General features: G+C 39.3%; 1 protein-coding gene across 3 annotated transcripts in view; it reads left to right on the top strand.

Moving 5' to 3' along the window:
- Window positions 1–1,629: 1,629 nt before the first annotated feature.
- The window catches only part of LOC138952181 (zinc finger protein 729-like), a 40,588-nt gene continuing 20,505 nt past the window's right edge, over window positions 1,630–21,712 (top strand). For 2 of the 3 annotated variants that reach the window (XR_011451318.1, XR_011451319.1), the window contains exons 1-2: window positions 5,513–6,264; window positions 6,507–8,135. Coding sequence is in view for 1 of the 3 variants with exons in the window: in XM_070323780.1 (XP_070179881.1) it covers window positions 6,168–6,264; window positions 6,507–8,135 (1,726 nt within the window). In the remaining 2 variants the exon portion in view is untranslated. Of the gene's footprint in view, window positions 1,983–5,512; window positions 6,265–6,506; window positions 8,136–21,712 lie in introns of those variants that run through there. The other variant, XM_070323780.1, reaches the window with a different exon arrangement.

Below are 21,712 nucleotides of genomic sequence, written 5' to 3'. Positions count from 1 at the left end.
GAGGCGGCACTGTCACACCCTCATTTTTCAATCAATTTGATTGAAATTTTGGCCAAGCAATCTTCGAGGAAGGCCGGACTTCGGTATTGCATTTCGGCTTGGTGGCTTAAAAATTAATTAATGACTTTGGTCATTAAAAATCAAATTGTAAAATTTTTTTAATTTACGTTCATCTTATTCTTCATCATTTTCTGATTCCAAAAACATATAAATATGTTATATTTGGATTAAAAACAAGCTCTGAAAATTAAAAATATAAAAATTATTATCAAAATTAAATTTTCGAAATCAATTTAAAAACACTTTCATCTTATTCCTTGTCGGTTCCTGATTCCAAAAACATATAGATATGATATGTTTGGATTAAAAACACGCTCAGAAAGTTAAAACGAAGAGAGGTACAGAAAAGCGTGCTATCCTTCTCAGCGCAACTACTACCCCGCTCTTCTTGTCAATTTCACTGCCTTTGCCACGAGCGGTGGACTGATGATGCTACGAGTATACGGTCTTGCTGAAAAATTGCATTGCGTTCAGTTTCATTCTGTGAGTTCGACAGCTTGACTAAATGTTGTATTTTCGCCTTACGCGACTTGTTTACATTTAGTCAAGTTTTGACTAAATGTTTTAACATCAGTAGAGGGGGAATCGAGACGAGGGTCGTGGTGTATGTGTGTGTGTGTGTGTGTGTGTAGAGCGATTCAGACTAAACTACTGGACCGATCTTTATGAAATTTGACATGAGAGTTCCTGGGAATGATATCCCCGGACGTTTTTTTTAATGTTTTTGATAAATGTCTTTGATGACGTCATATCCGGCTTTTTGTAAAAGTTGAGGCGGCACTGTCACACCCTCATTTTTCAATCAAATTAATTGAAATTTTGGCCAAGCAATCTTCGAGGAAGGCCGGACTTCGGTATTGCATTTCAGCTTGGTGGCTTAAAAATTAATTAATGACTTTGGTCATTAAAAATCTGAAAATTGTAAAAAAAAAAAAAAAAATTTAATTTACGTTCATCTTATTCTTCATCATGTTCTGATTCCAAAAACATATAAATATGTTATATTTGGATTAAAAACAAGCTCAGAAAATTAAAAATATAAAAATTATTATCAAAATTAAATTTTCGAAATCAATTTAAAAACACTTTCATCTTATTCCTTGTCGGTTCCTGATTCCAAAAACATATAGATATGATATGTTTGGATTAAAAACACGCTCAGAAAGTTAAAACGAAGAGAGGTACAGAAAAGCGTGCTATCCTTCTCAGCGCAACTACTACCCCGCTCTTCTTGTCAATTTCACTGCCTTTGCCACGAGCGGTGGACTGACGATGCTACGAGTATACGGTCTTGCTGAAAAATTGCATTGCGTTCAGTTTCATTCTGTGCCGAGTTCGACAGCTACTTGACTAAATGTTGTATTTTCGCCTTACGCGACTTGTTTACATTTAGTCAAGTTTTGACTAAATGTTTTAACATCAGTAGAGGGGGAATCGAGACGAGGGTCGTGGTGTATGTGTATGAACAATGAACTATATAGACTAAAAAAATAAATTATGTAAGTGTTATGGATCACCGGGTAGCTTCTACTTCAAAGTGGTAGCGCGCTGTTTAGTCAATGGCGGAAATCGTCGGATTTGAGAGTAGTGCATTAGCTCTCCTTAAACTCGTCATAACTTCCGTATTTTTCATCATTGAAGTTTGAAATTTTGTATTATGTGAGAATGGACGATGAACTAACTAGAAATATAAAAATAAAGTATATAAGTGCTATGGTTCAAGGTAGCGCGTGCTGGCGCGTAGTTTAGTCGGGCCGCAACGCTCAGACTTCCTTTGAAAAAGTTTCGGTTTGAGAGTACAAAATTGTGACGTCAGCATACACTCTCTGACAAAGTAATAAGCTTTGGTTGTGCGCAAACGAGTTTTCACAATAACATCTGAGATTTTTGTAATATTTGACGTCGGGTGCAGACTTCTCAGAGTAAGTGGTAAGATTTTGCGCTTGATTTGACGTTTGACCCTTTGTGACGTAAGATAATGTTCAGCAAATGTCAGGAGGCATTGACGATCACAGATAGAGCTCTTCAGTGGCAGAGGCTGATTCTGGTCGTTCGCTTCGCTGCATGGGCAAATTTCATGGTGGCGGCTTTACTGACGTAACGCGTTAGCACGTTTTTGCCGGAAGTTACGGAATGAACTCCGATGAACTGTACGAATGCATTTCATTTATATGGGTCAAAGAAGGTGTGAGCGAACAAGGGAGACAACTCTATCCGTCAATCAATTGCTTACAATTACATATGGATTTGCATCAAAAAAAAGTAAAGAATGTCACTGGATTCTGAGCTATGAATTTAACACGCTAAAGTTCAAGATTACCACTTTAGTTTTGTAAATTCATAGCTCAGAAGCCTCCAATTTTGCAGAACCTGGTCTGGTAAGCAGGCCTTTTTTTTAGGCAAGCGATTCACAGAGCGCGGCGCGCTGTGCAGCGCGGCGCGCTGTGCAGCGCGGCAATTCACAGAGCGCGGTGCGTTGTGCAGCGCAGCGATTCCCAGAGCGCGGCTATTGCTCTCACCAGCGCAGATTGTTGAAGTCAAGTTTTGACTAAATGTTTTAACGTAGAGGGGGAATCGAGACGAGGGTCGTGGTGTATGTGTGTGTGTGTGTCTGTCTGTGCGTGTGTAGAGCGATTCAGACCAAACTACTGGACCGATCTTTATGAAATTTGACACGAGAGTTCCTGGGAATGATATTCCCGGACGTTTTTTTCGTTTTTGCGATAAATACCTTTGAGTTTGATGACGTCATATCCGGCTTTTTGTCACACCCTCATTTTTCAATCAAATAGATATGAAATTTTGGCCAAGCAATCTTCGACGAAGGCCGGACTTCGGTATTGCATTTCAGCTTGGTGGCTTAAAAATTAATTAATGACTTTGGTCATTAAAAATCTGAAAATTGTAAAAAAAAAAATTGTTTTCAAAACGATCCAAATTTACGTTCATCTTATTCTTCATCATTTTCTGATTCCAAAAACATATGAATATGTTATATTCGGATTAAAAACAAGCTCTGAAAATTAAAAATATAACAATTATTATTAAAATAAAATTTCCTTGTGGGTTCCTGATTCCAAAAACATATAGATGTGATATGTTTGGATTAAAAACACGCTCAGAAAGTTAAAAAGAATAGAGATAAAGAAAAGCGTGCTATCCTTCTCAGTGCAACTACTACTAGTAGGTGAGGTACTCAAAAGTGATTTATCAAACTCCAGAATTAAAGGTTATAACTTGCATGGTCTTGTAGATCTTTTTATTCTGAGCACAGTGATGTAAATTTGCATTCTGTAGGTGAATTAGTTTAGTAGTTATGTACATTTGAAAAGTGCAATTTTAGGCCTTTTAAACTCACTTTTTTCAAGAATAAGAAATCGTCAACTTTGGAGCCTCACTGTGAAACTAAAACAAGAAATATGAAGCTAATTTTGAACAGATTACCTCTCCATATATCTAAGACTTTTAGCTCAATTTTTTCCAAAATGTACGGGTAAGAAATAATTGAATTGAAGAACCCAAACTTGGGAAAATCGTCCAATTGTACCGTTCAAACACGTCGAAATCTTTAAAAGGATATATTTCAGCTTCTAACTGTCCTACCAACATGAACTTTACATCAAAATGATCAGCATCAACAGATCTGTAAACACATATATATATACACAGACAAAGAAATAAAACAGGTTTGACAATTTTCATTTTTGAAAGCTACCCATCTAATCTTTATCTGGAGCTGGAAGATTAGTGCCGCCCAGATGAGCCTTGAGGCTGGCTGTCAGGTCCTCAATGCTACCAGTGAGTCGAAGGCAGCCCTTCTGATTCAATACTGTTTTCTGGTATCGAATTTGGTCCTTCAATGCGTTCAAGAGGGTTGATTTCTTTTCTCTTCTCAGTCGTATCACCAGAGCATCAACATCTTCTGCAATGACACAGGGGCCACCAACAGATGTCAGCTTTCTTATTTGCTCGGTTTTGGTTGCTGCCTGTCTGGCCTCCTTTGCCGCCTTTTTTGCCTTTTTTCCAGGAGCCTCTGCCTCAGTCGCAGCAACACCGCTTTCTCTTGTTGGCGGTTGTGGTGTCGCAAAGACTTCCCTTTCCTTCGAGCGGCGAAGGCAAGAAGATGGCTTGACTGGGTCTCCAGTTTCTTCTTCAACCACAGTGTTGTCCTGTTGTGGCTCAGCATATTTGTTGACGACCTCTGGTGGACAGATGCATTGCGCCGCTTGTTAATGTCATAGTCCGGGTAAAATCACCTGTGCTGAGCTCTGCAGGAGGGTTACTTTTACATGCGTTTTTTGCAATATTGCGGATTCTTTGCTCGCCTGCACAGAGAAACAGGCAAAGTCCGAGTACCGGTTTTTGCTGTCACAGCAAAGGCAGGGAAGCTGTTAAGACGACCACAAAGCGTAGAGGGTCATTGTCGTCGATTTTTGTGATTTTTGCACAATCAACGTTGGGATAGAAAAATGGCTTTTGGTCCTTAACGTATTTTGGGCAGTGTAGTTGACCTTCACTGTGTTTCCTGGGTCGTAGACATTTCAGAGCCTCACAAAAGTGTCAGTATCTCTAAAACTATTTTTGGATTGAGACTTCATCATATAATCCTCAAACACCATGGAACTACCCCCCGCGGGTTAGGGGGAAGAATTTACCCGATGCTCCCCAGCATGTCGTAAGAGGCGACTAACGGATTCTGTTTCTCCTTTTACCCTTGTTAAGTGTTTCTTGTATAGAATATAGTCAATGTTTGTAAAGATTTTAGTCAAGCAGTATGTAAGAAATGTTAAGTCCTTTGTACTGGAAACTTGCATTCTCCCAGTAAGGTAATATATTGTACTACGTTGCAAGCCCCTGGAGCAATTTTTTGATTAGGCCTAAAAAAAAAATAGGTGTGGTTACGGTAACCCGACCTACCCTATTTTTAGGGGCCGATCCTATAACTTTTTATTACATTTGTCAAAAAAAAAAAAAAAAAAAAAAAAAAACCCGTGCAAAAAACACAATGAAAGCGAAAGCGCCCGTGTCGCACACTTATTTCCCTGTCAAGTAGGTTTAATATGTACACATTAGAAAAAAAAAGTAAAAACAAAAAGAAAGTGATTGCCTACCTTCCTACCCTATTTTTTTTGGCTATGTTACCGTAACCACACCTATTTTTTTTTTTGGCCTTAGTGCTTTTGTGAACAGGAAACAATTGACAAGTGGCTCTATCCCATCTCCCCCCTTTCCACGTCGCGATATAACCTTCGTGGTTGAAAACGACGTTAAACACCAAATAAAGAAAGGCCATAGAACTAGAAGAAGAACCTAATCCCATCAACCATTTTTAATGGATTACCCTTATAGTTCTTTGTAAACAAACAAATAAATAATGATGTCATTTGAACTACACAGTCTGGATGTTGTGGACGACCCATATGAATTACAGAAGGTATCTCCGGGGCGGGGATATAGCTCAGTTGGTAGCGCGCTGGATTTGTATTCAGTTGGCTGCTGTCAGCGTGAGTTCGATCCCAGGTTCGGCGGAAATTTATTTCAGAGTCAACTTTGTGTGCAGACTCTCTTCGGTGTCCGAACCCTCCCCCCGTGTACACTACATTGGGTGTGCACGTTAAAGATCCCACGATTGACAAAAGGGTCTTTCCTGGCAAAATTGCTTAGGCACAGTTAATAATTGTCTACCTATACCCGTGTGACTTGGAATAATAGGCCGTGAAAGGTAAATATGCGCCGAAATGGCTGCAATCTACTGGCCGTATAAAATTTCATCTCACACGGCATCACTGCAGAGCGCCTAGAACTGTACCCACGGAATATGCGCGATATAAGCGTCATTGATTGATTGATTGATTACGTGTTTATCCCTATTCAGATGGCGTGGGTCGGCTTGCACACGAACAATACTCTGCAAAGACGCGGTAAAGAGTTTAATCCCTATTCAGATGGCGTGGGTCATGTACGCTTTTGTTGAATACTTCTTTAGATAGTATGGGTCGTACACGACCCTCATCATCCGAACTGTGTAGTCAAAAGCATGATCCGGTGAAGGTTAAGACATAACTGCTTTACTCTCATTCTCAAGCGAACTGGCTTCTCGTCACAGGATGGAGGAAGAGGACCCAGCAGTGAAGATGGAGGTTGATTTTGCTCAAGTTCCACAACAGTCTTTGTTTATGGCTCAGCAACATCCACAGTCACAGTGTGAGTATCTGTACCCTGCGTGTGAGAGGGAGAGAGAGAGAGAGAAAGCGGCGAGTCGGTTATGGAGCCCCCAGGCAAACTGATCTCATCGCTTCACGGTTTGAAGTCATGTTTCTTGGAATGATATGAGGTCAGGTTGCATTGGGTTCTTTTTATCCATACCTTAGACTTGCAGTAAGTTTTACCAGTTGGGCAAATTGAAACTGATAGATCTCTATGTATCAGCAAATTGTCTGTTACAGTGCCAGACAGAGAGAATGTGAGCAGAGAGAAGACAGCCACTAACTCCATGCTACAGACTTGTGAAGGACAAGCCACAGCCAGTGCTGACAGTGACAGTGACACCTGTCTGAAGGATGAGACAGGAGAAGAGGTGTCTGGGACTCACAATAACTTCAACACTGATTCACGGCCAAACTCAAACAGGGCAGGAGCCAACCTGTCTGCATGTGAAACTCCCCCAAAGAGAAAAAGAAAAAGAAAAACAGGAGAAAAAGTACATTCAGGTGAAAGACCGCATCAGTGTCGTCAATGTGGAGATGCTTTTGCCCTTGCTGGTACCCTGAAGACACATATGTTGAGGCATACAGGTGAACGACCCCATCGATGTGGCCAATGCAATGCTACTTTTACTTGGGCTGCTTCACTGCAGTCACACGTGTTGACACATACAAGTGAAAGACCTCATAAGTGTGGTCAGTGTGGTGCTGATTTTGCAGGGTCTGATGGACTAAGGAAACACATGATGAGACATAGAGCTAAGCGAGCACACCCGTGTGATCAATGCAGTGCTGCTTATTTCACGCGAAGTCATCTGAAGAGACACATGTTGACACACATGGGTGAACAACCACATAAACCTCGGGGACATCATCACCTGGAAAGCCCTGATATGGCCCTTCGTGGTCGGCTGGGCGTTAAGCAAACACACAAACAAACAAATCACCTGGAAAACATCATGTTACAACATACAGGTGAACTATCACATAAATGTCAGCAATGCAGTGCTGCATTTGCTACGGCGCGTCAACTGACAATACACCTGCTAACTCATCCACGTGAACATCCACATCCATCCGACGACTGCAGTACTGATTGCGCGGGGTCTGTGAAAGTAACAAAAACCATGGTTACACATACAGGTGAACATCTGTGCGATCAGTGCAGTGCTTCTTTTGCCAAGCGATGGCTCCTGAAGAAACACATGTTGACACATGCAAGTGAACGACCACATAAGTGTGGCTTGTGTAGTGCAGCTTTTTCTGAGAAAGGGAAACTAAATAGGCACATGTTTAAACATACAGGTGAACGGCGATATCTGTGTGATAGGTGCAGTGCTGCTTTTTGTCAGGTTTCTACCCTGAAGGCCCATATGGTGATGCATACAGGTGAACGACCACATCGATGTGGCCAATGCAATGCTACTTTTATTTGGTCTCAGTCACTGAAGTCACACCTGTTAACACATACAAGTGAAAGACCTCATAAGTGTGGTCAGTGTGGTGCTAATTTTGCAAGGGCTGATGGACTAAAGAAACACATGATGACACATAGAGCTGTTGGAGCACATCAGTGTGATCAATGCAGTGCTTCTTATTACAGGCCAGGTCCTCTGAAGAGACACATGTTTAGGCACATGGTCATGGGGGAAAGACCACATCAGTGTCGTCAATGTGGTGCTGCTTTTGCCCTTGCTCGTAACCTGAAGACACATATGTTGAGGCATACAGCCGTGGGAGGACATCAGTGTGATCAATGCAGTGCTGCTTATAGCAGGCTAAGTCTTCTGAAGAGACACATGTTGACACACAAGGGTGAACAACCACATGCTGAGTCTCGTCACCTTGAAAAATACAGGTTACAACATACAGGTGAGCTATTAGTATTACATAAATGTGGGCGATGCAGTGCTGCATTTGCTGAGTCTCGTTATTTGAAAAAAACACATGCTTACTCATACAGGTGATTTGTACCCCCCGCGGGTTAGGGGGAGTCCCATATTGGTTGGGACGAGAAAGAATTTACCCGATGCTACCCAGCATGTCGTAAGAGGCGACTAACGGTTCTGTTTCTCCTTTTACCCTTGTTAAGTGTTTCTTGTATAGAATATAGTCAATGTTTGTAAAGTTTTTAGTCAAGCAGTATGTAAGAAATGTTTAGTCCTTTGTACTGGAAACTTGCATTCTCCCAGTAAGGTCATATATTGTAATAATAATAATAATAATAATAATAACAAATAGCTTTTCTATAGCGCGAGTCCCATCAATTGGCTCCAGGCGCTTTACAAATTCATTATAGAATAAACTAGCACAAATCAACAAGCATACAAAGCATACATTTAACTGAGACATAACACCAAGAACCCAAGCACTAAGCAAAACTTAGCGTACAATGTTAAAAGTACACACACACACACACACACACACACACACACACACACACACACACACACACACACACGCACGCACGCACGCGCACACACAAAGATACCATTGACAAAGAGACCATAAAGCACATACAGGGTAGAGAGTTCCAAAACAGAATAGAGTTGTGGAGAGTCTACTCAGGCTAAGCAAAGGCTTTACGAAACAGGTATGTTTTGAGTTGGGTTTTGAAGGAGGAAAGGCTGCTGGAGTCACGGATAGAACTTGGAAGCGAGTTCCAGACGGTCGGAATCTGGTACCTAAAGGTTCTTTCACCAAAGGTCTTGGTCCTGGTTTTGGGGATGCGAAGGAGTTTTTCAGAGGAGGATCTGAGAGAACGGGATGGCTCGTAGATACTGAGGGAATGGGACAAATAGGGGGGGAGTGATTTCTCAAAACAGCGGTACCCTAACAGGGCGAGCTTGTACTCGATTCTGTACTTCATAGGAAGCCAGTGAAGGGTGGTAAGTAGGGGAGTGACATGGTCTTTCTTAGACTTCTGCAGAATGAGCCTTGCAGCACTGTTCTGGACTCTCTGTAAGCGATCAAGTTCTTCAGTGGGGAGGCCGGCAAGCAATGAGTTGCAGTAGTCAAGTCGACTCAGGATCAGAGAGGAGACAAGTTGAACAGTGGCTTGGAGTGTCAGGAATGATCTGACAGAGGAAATCTTGCGCAACTCAAAAAAGGCACATTTACAAACAAAACTAATGTGTTTTTGCATTGTCAGAGCAGAGTCCAGGTACACGCCTAGGTCCTTAACAGCGGTTTGGGAAACAATCTGAGTGTCGCCTATTGTCAGGGAAGTACAGTCAATCTGATTTAAAGCATGCCTTGAGCCTGACAGCATCACCTCAGTTTTTGAGTCATTCAGCTTGAGTTTATTGTCTATCATCCAGTCTTTAACTGACTCAATGCAGCGCTCAGTGTTTTTAACCACTTTTGGAAAATCACTGGGGGGAGCAGAATCCTCTATTTGGGTGTCGTCGGCATACTTGTGGTGTTCGCAGCCATGCCTCGAGATGACGTCAGATAGGTCCTGTGTATATAGTGTAAACAGAACCGGGCCTAGAACAGAGCCCTGAGGTACTCCATGCTTCAGGGGAACAGGGGATGATTCTTTTTGACCTATTTGTACTCTTTGAAAGCGTTCAGAGAGATATGACACGAACCACTGGAAGGCTTTGTCGGCAATTCCAAACGTGAACTGTAGTCTCTTTAGGAGGACGTCGTGGTCGATGGTGTCAAATGCCGCCGAGAGGTCCAAGAGTGCGAGCACAGACACTTCCTTGTTGTCAGCACTGGTCAGCAGCTTGTCAGTTACGTAAAGAAGAGCGGTTTCTGTGCTATGATTTTTCTTGTATGCGGACTGATGGACGTCCAAAAGATCATTACTCAGCAGATGTTCTTGGAGCTGCGCTAGCACACACTTTTCTAACAGCTTGGTCAGAAAGGGTAAGTTTGAAATGGGTCTATAGTTCTTTAAGCACTCCGTGTCAAGGCCTGGCTTTTTTAGAAGTGGTGTTATGACTGCCTCTTTAAACTGTGCAGGCACAGACCCAGACTGTTGCAAGCCCCTGGAGCAATTTTTTGATTAGTGCTTTTGTGAACAAGAAACAATTAACAAGTGGCTCTATCCCATCTCCCCCCCTTTCCCCTATACCATCTCCCCCCTTTCCACGTCGCGATATAACCCTTCGTGGTTGAAAACGACGTTAAACACCAAATAAAGAAAGAAAGGTGATTTGTTCTGTTGTTGTTTTAACCTTGACCGTGCTTCCTGGGTCGTGGACAACCCGGAGCCTCACAAAAGTGTTTGTATCTTTAAATCTTTTCGGAATTTTGGATTGAGACCTCGTGTTTTGTAATCCTCAAACACCATAGAACCTTCCTATCAACAAATTTTTAAAGGATTATCTTTGCCAAAAAAAACCATCATTTGAACTACAGTACAATACTACAAAGTCTAGATGTGGGTTGTGGACAACCCATATAGAATTAAAATTTTTTATTTTACTGTGTTTATCCCTTTGGGCTATTTGGATGGCGTGGGTCATGTACGATCCATAGTCTGCAAAGAGGTGGTAAAGAGTGTATCCCTATTCCGATAGCGTGGCTTGTGTACGACCCATGCTTTTTGTAGAATCCTTTAGAAAGTATGGATCGAACACGACCCACATCATTGGGACTGTGTAGTCCAAAGCGTGATCTGTGAAGGTTAAACGAGAAACGTGTCTGTGGTGTGCAGACCTGGGCACCCATACAATTTTGCCGTATTTTGTACGCTTCTAGTTCTATAATTTAAAATATGATCAGTACGGTGGGAAAAAAATACAATTGATCAAAAAAATTCCGAGACTACTTTTTTTCACAAGCGCATCTTCAAGCCGATCCAGTGTTTTAGATGTTCAATTGCTGTGTAGAGTACACTCAATTTTCTGAAAATACACCAAGTTTCTTTGGGAATATTCAAGTGCAAAACAGGGGTTCCCAGGTCTGGGTGTGGGTGCATGTGTTTAGGCCACACACAAAAAATAGTCTGTTTACGGTAACCCGACCGACCCTATTTTTTTCGCGCGACCCTAGACTTTTTTTTGGCATTTGGGGGGAAAAAAAAGAAGAAAAAAAAAATCTGGGTTTTTTGCAAAATAACGTAAAAATATGGTTTTTTGGAAAAAAAAAGAAAAAAAAATCCCGACCTACCGACCCTATTTTTTTGGCCTATGTTACCGTAAACAGACCTATTTTTTTTTGTTTTTTGCCTTATGAGTCTGTCTGTCTGTGACTAGATGTGTGTTTGATGGTCAGCACGTCAACACTAATTCAGACCTGTGCACATCTATGGGTTTTCCGTAATTTCTCCGATTTTTATATGCAGAATACGGTGCTACGGATTTTTAATTAAAATTCCGAAATTCCGATGTTTTACTCAAAACAAAAATGTTTTACTTTCTTTCTGTTTTGAGATCTATGTTTTGACCAATTAGTTGGCCGTTGCGCTGAGAAAACTGTTCTTAGACTTAGTTCGTCCAGCGTCTGCATGGCAACTTGTGATTGAAGTGAAACATGGAGAAAGAAAAAAAGAGTGCGAGATTCAGATAGTGAAGAGGAGACACCAGCTCTGTCACCAAAGAAGAAGAAAACGGCACAACAGTGCTGGAAGTCCAGTTTTGTTTGTTTGCTTAACGCCCAGCCGACCATGAAGGGCCATATCAGGGCGGTGCTGCTTTGACATATGTACATAGGCATGAAAAGGAGTCTAAAACTGTGACATGCTCAGGAAAACTTTTAGCCTAAAAAGGAGACACACAAAGAAAGGCTAGACAAATCCAGTCACACTTATAAGCTCATAAACACACTATAAGTTCAAAAAGTAGTTTATTTTTAACAAACTAGTAAATTTAAATCCCGGCATATGTACATAACTTGTCACAACGTCACAAACTTCATTTAACCTTACAAGTGCACTATGACAGAAAATAAACATAACCCAAGCAAAAAACCCACATTAAATGACTTTAAATATCAAAACAACACCAAAAACAAAAATCTAACATTATTACACCCGACTAGAGCATTGTGTACATAACCGTCACATCATATCACAAAAATGCAACAAAAAAGGTGACAAAAGACGATTTCTGACCCCTCAGTACAAAACACATGTAAAAGAGATAGACACCAGACAGCCACAGCAAGGAGAAATGTAATCACAGAGGATGAAAGGAATAACATCCTTTTTCACTTCATCCGTAAATAATTGCTAAAAAATCGAGATTAAAACAACAATTTAACCACACAGAATGAAACCAACATCAAATATAGTTAGAAATGCTTACAACTATGAAGTTAAAGTGGCAAACAAGCAAAATCCGGTTATAGGAGCTAGACAATTAAAAATAAACAGCAGCAGTCAAACTTTGTTCATAACATCACAGCGTGACATAACCAAAACAGATACATTAAAACAAGAACATTCTGACCCAACAGGCAAACAAATGTATGGACATCTCCAAATAAATGAGAAGAACCCTTAAGAAGTAAAAGTTGTGGATGAAACCACCATAAATCCACTATACAGCAAAAGAAACCTATGTGTACATAACGGCACGCAAAGTCAGAGGATGAAAGTGCCCATATCAGCTAAAAATGGTGCCAAAATAACTGCAATCAACAAATGTGAGAAAGAAATTAGTAGCAAAGGGACACAGTTACCATTTTAAATCAAAAAACAAGATAACATATGTAGCAGGTAAGAGATAAGAGGGAAAAATACATTGTACATATAAACGCCACACTGAGACACCTAGGATTCTGAGTGATGTATCTTAAACAGATGCACACCTACAAAGGCAGAAATTATAAGAAAACAAATGACACACAGAAGGTACAAATAAAAAAGCAACTAGCAGCCCTGGAACATAAATTCAGATCATCATCAGAAAATGCAAGAAAAATGAGAATATGTACATAACATTACAACAGGAGATTATCTTTCATGCATTGAGTGCTGGTGAGTACTGCTCACTTAGATTTTGTCAGTTGGGAAATGATCACTGTTTATCAACAGACATAGGAACAAGAATACATGAAAAAGTATATAAGTCATTAAGTGTAATATGATTGTGAAATAAGTTATCAATTCTGAAGATGGTTAAAACAGGATGTGTAAATAAAACTCTTGAAGCTCACAAAAAAAGTCTGGTCTCAGCCATAAGTCTCATGTAGGCTATGCCTCCAGAAAGATTTAGCAGCAAACATGTAAATAAAAGCCCAGTGTTCAAGGGACATCATGTAGCCGTCCTCCTTGAAGACTCGCAGGATGTTGCACACGGGTATACCAAAAAAAAAAAACCAAAAAAAAAAACAATTCTCTTCCCACAGCCCAATTCCTCAGGAAGACCTTCCAGGCTCCCTCAGCAGTAGCTTTTGTGATCTGAAAGAAAAAACGATGTGCAATTATAGATGCACTAGTGGTACCCGTGCTACGCACTTTGTGTGCTGCGCATGCGATGTCATTTTGTTGGTTATGTGCTTGTGAAAATGTTGTTTGCACCCCTCCCCCCCCCCCCCCCCCCCCCCGCACATTATCCCGCATATAATGAATTATATTCTCTTGGTGAAAAATAAAATGTTAACCCTTACACCGGTGCAATTCTGTAACACATGTTACATAGCCACTGGTGAATTAACAGAGAGAAAAATAACAAAAAACAGTCATATAGGTTTTCGCATCAATGGGAGGTAATCGGAACTGACCAAAAAGACTGCGCGACCGCACGCGACTATACAAACAAACAAAATAAAATACAGCAGGTATGACGTTTGCATGAATCCATGATTACGTCTACATGAACAACAGTGATAAAAGTGCGCATCTCTTCCCAGCCGTGCAGCGCTTTGAAAGTTGGAAGCATTAAAATTTAAACGGGTAAAAAGCCATCGTGAAGATACGAAAAAAAGTATGACGTCTAAAATACTTAATGATTCAAACGCATAGTATAACATATCTAATTGACAACATTGACAACAGAAAATATATACATGGTTCACACACACAATCGAGTGCACACATCCATCCATGCTTATTTAAAGTCATGTACACACACACACACATACATACATACATGGCATCAAGCAACACACAATTAAATGACACATATGGAATATGAAAAACGTATAATGGACATGAACATGGCAAGTAATTTACACCGTTACCTACTATAAAATTGATGATATATATATACCACTCACTTGCTATTCGCCTAAAAGCTTGCGGTGTGCTGTGACACATATAAGAAACCAGAAGAAAAAAGGACTTTACTTTGGCGAAAAGAGCATATGCTGCTTATTTTTGTACATAACTGCTATAACTGTATTTTTTCCGAACACTTACATGTAAAAAACATAGAGATATATCTTACCATTTCACTAAGACAGCCAAAATAACGGTCAAATTAAGGGGAGATCATGATGACGTACATGTCTATGGTTGCACCGGGGAAAAATATTTAGTCGCTGGAACCTATAAGGTATAACACATGTTACATAGCCACTGGTGAATTAACAGAGAGAAAAATAACAAAAAACAGTCATATAGGTTTTCGCATCAATGGGAGGTAATCGGAACTGACCAAAAAGACTGCGCGACCGCACGCGACTATACAAACAAACAAAATAAAATACAGCAGGTATGACGTTTGCATGAATCCATGATTACGTCTACATGAACAACAGTGATAAAAGTGCGCATCTCTTCCCAGCCGTGCAGCGCTTTGAAAGTTGGAAGCATTAAAATTTAAACGGGTAAAAAGCCATCGTGAAGATACGAAAAAAAGTATGACGTCTAAAATACTTAATGATTCAAACGCATAGTATAACATATCTAATTGACAACATTGACAACAGAAAATCTAAAATACTTAATGATTCAAACGCATAGTATAACATATCTAATTGACAACATTGACAACAGAAAATATATACATGGTTCACACACACAATCGAGTGCACACATCCATCCATGCTTATTTAAAGTCATGTACACACACACACATACATACATGGCATCAAGCAACACACAATTAAATGACACATATGGAATATTGAAAACGTATAACGGACATGAACATGGTAAGTATTTTACACCGTTATCTACTATAAAATTGATGATATATATATACCACTCACTTGCTATTCGCCTAAAAGCTTGCGGTGTGCTGTGACACATATAAGAAACCAGAAGAAAAAAGGACTTTACTTTGGCGAAAAGAGCATATGCTGCTTATTTTTGTACATAGCTGCTATAACTGTATTTTTTCCGAACACTTACATGTAAAAAACATAGAGATATATCTTACCATTTCACTAAGACAGCCAAAATAACGGTCAAATTAAGGGGAGATCATGATGACGTACATGTCTATGGTTGAACCGGGGGAAAATATTTAGTCGCTGGAACCTATAAGGTTATACGGCGACTTATCAGGTGATAATGTTTCGAACTGTTTAGTAAACAAATCTATGGAATATTTTGGAGTTCCATTAACAGATAAACAGATCTATCTATCTTCTTATTATTTTAGGTTCGTCTGGGGTAGAGAAATAAAACACACAGCTAGGTTCGTCTGAGGTGCGGTCGCGTGTTTAGTCGAACCGAAAGTTGAAGAAGAACCAATCACAGATCTCTTTCGCCGCGATGTCAAAGTTCAGGTCAAAGTTCACTTTGTCTGCTCAAATTTGCGAGACAAACCTCTTCAAACTTTGTTCGTGGACAAAATTGGAAGTCGGGACCTAGCGGAATCGATTTCCTGGGTCACGTTGGCATAGCAACCGAAGGAGAAGGCACAAATCCGCGCGGTTTGGTGACAGGAATCGAAAAACCACCGAAAATCCTACCAGTATTATATAGTAGATGTATAGTTTCTGAAATGCTTGCTATAAATATAATGTTTGGATTTTACACTATCTGCTATCATCACAGCAAAACGATATGATGTGACGTTATGAACATTTTCAGGGTCATAAAAACAGCTGAATGCAGTCATCTACTGCTCAGCTTTTAATTCTTTTAGCAAAAAAGAACAAGATTTTATCGTAGTAGAGAACTCTCTACTGCACAGCCTTCAGAACAAGATTTCAATAACGTGTACATAATGTCACACGTCACCCAGACAAGCTATCTCGAACTAAAGGCGTGTGAAGTTATGTACACGCAGTCATGGAAGAAAACACGAATCCCACAGAGAAAAGTCTGAATCTCATAACTCGGTCATTTACAAAGAACAACAAAAAAATGAACCACAAGTCTGAAAGAACGAAAATCAAAGAAAATCATTGATAAAAATGGTAAATATTCCGCGCCTAGCCCGAAGACAGTAATCTCATGATGTGACGTTATGAACATCGCACCGTACTTTCTCAACCGATTTCCTAGCCCGTCAGAAAGTCCCTTTCAACGCAGGAACAAAAGAAATCAACATAGTAATGTTTTCCACCTATTTGTACAAAGATTCTATTTGTATTAGCTTAACCATGCATCGTACGTTATCCGTCACGACAACAGCTTCGTATCTGAACAATCAAAATAAAATTTCTTCATTGTGCGTCAGATCGGAGACTTCGTTTAGCGCGCGATATTTTCGACTTGCACTCAACCATCGTTACAAACAAACAAAACACGTCTCAAACAGCTATATGACTTACAAAATTGATAAAACTTACCATCACTGTGTACATAACACATTTCAAAGAATCACGACAAAACACTTACCTCCTGTGTTCTCTTATTTCTCGTTCGTTTCAAACGCAGACTTCTTCAAATGAAACTACGATCGCATGGCTGGAAGTCAGTAAACAAAGTTTGTTCACACCCCTTGTAGAAACGAGTCCATGCGCGGAAGAAAATATAGTACATAACTAACGCGTCACGACGCATCACGCAGTTGGCCGAAAAACCTTTCCCGTACAGCTGCTTATCATCGGATTCGTGTTTTAAACTTATTTTCACACAGAAGAATGATTTTTCATCGAAAATCAACAAAAACTTTGTTGTTCTAAAAGTTGAGAATGAATGTCGGCTCATTAATACACTCGGCCGGAAAATCACGACAGAGAATGACGTACATTCTAGCCTATGGTAATCTTCCGGTAAGCTCGACTCGGCAAATTTCGGGGCACTTCAAACTTTGCAAGGGAAAGACCGACCATTTCAGAATAGAATCTCCGTATTTTTTCTATATTTTGGACAGTGATTTGACAGTATGGGAAAGTTTGCCGAGCACACTGTACTAGGTGTCACAGAATTGCAACAGATCACCGTCAATAATCACCAACAAAACATCGATTATATTCCGCACACGTGAACCACACACTACGGAGTCATGTCCGAGCCGAGAAAAATACCTTCTTCGTCAATGCTCTTCATGTTCACGATTTTAAATAAAAAAGAAGCATCAACAAGAGACCTTTTCCGGAGGTTGTATCACTTTTTCTGACTCGACGCCATTTTGTGCCTGTGACCATATAACGTGCGCCACACACAAGACAGAAGTCGCAGCACAGGCTTCATGTCTCACCCAGTCACATTATTCTGACACCGGACCAACCAGTCCTAGCACTAACCCCATAATGCCAGACGCCAGGCGGAGCAGCCACTAGATTGCCAATTTTAAAGTCTTAGGTATGACCCGGCCGGGGTTCGAACCCACGACCTCCCGACCTCCTGTCTTGTTGCATATTTAACTATGTGGGAGGACAGCTGGGATGTTCCTAGAGGTACATGTAGAACCATTAAAGCTGTGGTCTATTTATGACTATCCGGGGCTGCGAGTTTGAAAAGATAGGGCTGAAAATCATGTACAGAATTCTGTACAGCAAACGCTACCCGAAACCCCATCTATACGGCGTGTATGACCTTGAGAGCTTCAGTCACTGCTTGAATTTTGCAGTGGTAACATCCGGTTTGCTCTCTCAGAGCTGAGCATACTTGTCAAGAAGGATCGAGCAGAAAAAATTAACGACTTGGCAGGGATTCGAACTCAAGGCCTCGGGGCCTCAAAATGTCGGGGCCGATGTCTTAACCGCTAGGCCACTCCACCAGTGTTGTCAAAGATACAAAAAATAATAATTTCATATCATTCTACGCTTGAATTACCATTCATGCGTTGCCAAAACGTAAAAATTGCCATTCAAATTTGCCTTTATTTGCAAACATATTTCACGGAATCGCAGTACATGTTTACACCGTCATGCTACACGACATTCGCACCATCCAAATAGCTGCGATATCTCTATTTACAACATGCAAGAACAATGACAAGAACATTAATTGAATCTCTTCAAAGCTCTGTGCAGTTGAAAACAGACATAAAAGAAATAGTTATACATAATTCACTTCTGACGGATAGAGATATTTATTAAGATAGATCATGCTGCTTCAAGAATAACATAACATGAATTCATATCAATGGTTTTTTTTCTTTTTCTCAATTGGCCGGGTAGCCTAGTGGTAAGGACATCAGACACGAAGTCTCGAGGTCGAGAGTTCGAATCTTCGCCGGGGCGTTTATTTTTTCCCCTTGATCTCTCTTGAAGATAAAATATGATCAGTCTTGAGAGAGCAAACCGGATGTTATCACTGCAAAATTCAAGCGTTGAATGAAGCTCTCAAGGTCATACACACCGTATAAGGTGGGGTTTCTTCGTGGTGGACTGGGCGTTAAGCAAACAAACAAACAAATGTAAACCTACTGCTAATACATATTTTATTTCAGTGTTAGCATGGTTAAAGGGAGGATTCGGGGTGAGGTGCAATCTTGCTTTCACAATAAACAAACAAAAAATGAGGTAGTGTTCTAAGAAATTTATTTTGGATAAAGCATTTCCTTTAAATCAGTTTTCAGATTACAATCATATGTTCAACCGACAAAATATAAAAGTTCTTCTGTTTAAATTACTTAGTTTCAAAAATACAAAATCTCCTCTCTAAAAATCTAAAACTCTCTCATCAAAAACCAGACACAACCAGGGGTCCACTAGACCAAAAAATATCCATCGTGAATCAAACGCTTGCTGATCGATGATCAACAACAAAAAGGTTACCCCTGGAAAATAAAACAACACAGCATAAGTATAATTCAACAATCATCAAGATAAAATTTCAGTTTCACTAGAACACTTTTTTATACACCATAGAACAAAACAAAAAGAACATAACACATGATACAACACAATACGTAAACAATACAATGTTATTGTCATGACTGAAGAATGGAATACACTAGGAATATCATATCATGTAATACATGATATATGGAATCCAACCCAATCAGAAATATTGTCTAAACCACAGCCCCACTTGTCTGTGATAACAATGATTCCTCCATAATAGATAGAAGTTATGTTAAGACTATATCAGACACAGCTACAAGCAGAGTCAATCAAAACTATACTTCATCCATTTAGTGATTAGCTATAAGCATAATCACCCTTACAGAAAACCTAAGACATTCACTTGATGTCTCAAATTATTCTTGATGTAACCAGTTGCAGTGCACACTCGAAATTACATCTCTCATAAAGCCGACAGTTAACAAAACAACTGTGCAGACTTAATCTCAGTTCGCGTGGTGATTCCTCTTATCTCAATACAGTGCCTATGTTCCATTCCTTACAACCATGAACAATCCACACAAAACAAATACTTCAGTCTTCCTGTGCTCCGCACAACAACATTTATGCAATACCCAAATTAATGACAAATCAACTTGAATTAATTGCAGAAATGAATAAGTTGTTAACACTTATCATTTCTATGCCTCAAAACAAGAACAAACAACATCTTGAAACTTTTAGGAAAACCACATGGCCAGGCACCATGTAAGTAAATCATGCAACAAAGGAAAATCAAGTTTTATCAAATATAGTCCTAAAATAATAATCAACTATTACTCACAACTAATACATAAAAAGACATCTTGTATAATCAAAACATTATAGTAAAAACACTAACCTATCATGTCACAATTCATTTCTTCTACAACTTCATACCATCACTTTGCTCAGACACCACATGGTCTTTCTGGCATCTTTCCCAGAATCTCATAATTAATTTCAATCCCAAGAATCCTTCAAGAATAAAAAGTGCCACCTCATATAACTTTTCAAAACAGTACACAATACATATTAGAAACAAACTAACTTAATATTTAAGCCATTTCTTACCTGGTTTAGGAATAAAACGTTTTATAATTCAGGACAAATTTGGGCTGGATCAGCTGGTTCAGTCAGATTCTCAAGGAAAGGAAGATTCAAGTCTTGTAGAAACCCAAAGGTAATTATTAATTTAGAACAGTTTACCTCTTAACAAATAAAACAACATTTCCAAATATTCACTAAAATTACCAAGCTTCAATTAAGCATCTTTCAAATAATTTCTAAACACTAAATATATTTTTAAAGTTCCCAAAAACTATAAACTATAACATTCCTGGTTATTAAAAACTGGGATCCAAGACATGTCTATACTCTTAAACTAAAACAAATTTTCTAATAATAATATTCTAAAACATCATTAAATCATTACTAAATAGTACAAGTAAAGCATAACTAAACAATAATACAACTTTAGACCTTACAAAACAAAATGGTAAAAAACGAATTGGAACCAAACAAGGGAAGTAATTCAAATCATCAAATATTTTAGAACAGCCACAGTTCTTCCCCTTGAGTTGATATAGAAGTTTCTCAGAGCAGCTAACTAGTAAACTGTGAAAGAACTACTAATCTTTCACTGGTTTACATACACCCCTCCAAAGAAAATGTTTCCTTATTTTCTCAAAAAATTGGAACATTTCCCAAAAAATTAAATAACATTTTAACAAAAATGTTCACAAAACCATAATTGTTCCCAACAACTGAACACAGTACAAAACACAACATAAATGCAAGTCATTAGCTATACTTTCCTTCCTGAGTATATATTCAAAACGTCTGGAGAAAACAAAATCTTTTGTCAACTCTTCATAGCACCAAAACACTGTTGCAACTAGCAGTCACAACAATAGGTTACTCTCCACAATTCCACTTAATTGTAGCACCGTCAAAATCATATCATCATCAAAAGGAACAATTCTTTTGAAATAAAAAATGACCAATCTCAGTAAATCTCACTGTTCAACAAACTTACAATAGCAAGTAAAGTTAAGTAAGACTGCAAAAATCTCAACATCAAAATCATCAACACATATGCTTATGACCGAAAAACCGAAAATGCACAAGCATAACATGTAGATTTATCCTCTTTAAAAATACAAACACTATCAAAGAACTTAATACAGTTCTCTAAAAACTCAAAACCAAAATATTCACAATAATCACATGAATATTTGTTCACATCAGCACCAAAATATCCTGTTTTGACTTCAACAAGGCAAACAATCCTCAGAACCAAATTCTGAACTTCAAAAGAAACAAGATCAGACAAAAAAATAACAAAGCATCAAATGACAACTCAGAACATGATCATG

Source organism: Littorina saxatilis, linkage group LG17 (assembly GCF_037325665.1).
Source record: "Littorina saxatilis isolate snail1 linkage group LG17, US_GU_Lsax_2.0, whole genome shotgun sequence".
Classification (NCBI taxonomy): domain Eukaryota; kingdom Metazoa; phylum Mollusca; class Gastropoda; order Littorinimorpha; family Littorinidae; genus Littorina; species Littorina saxatilis.
This window is presented reverse-complemented; position numbering and strand designations above follow the sequence as displayed.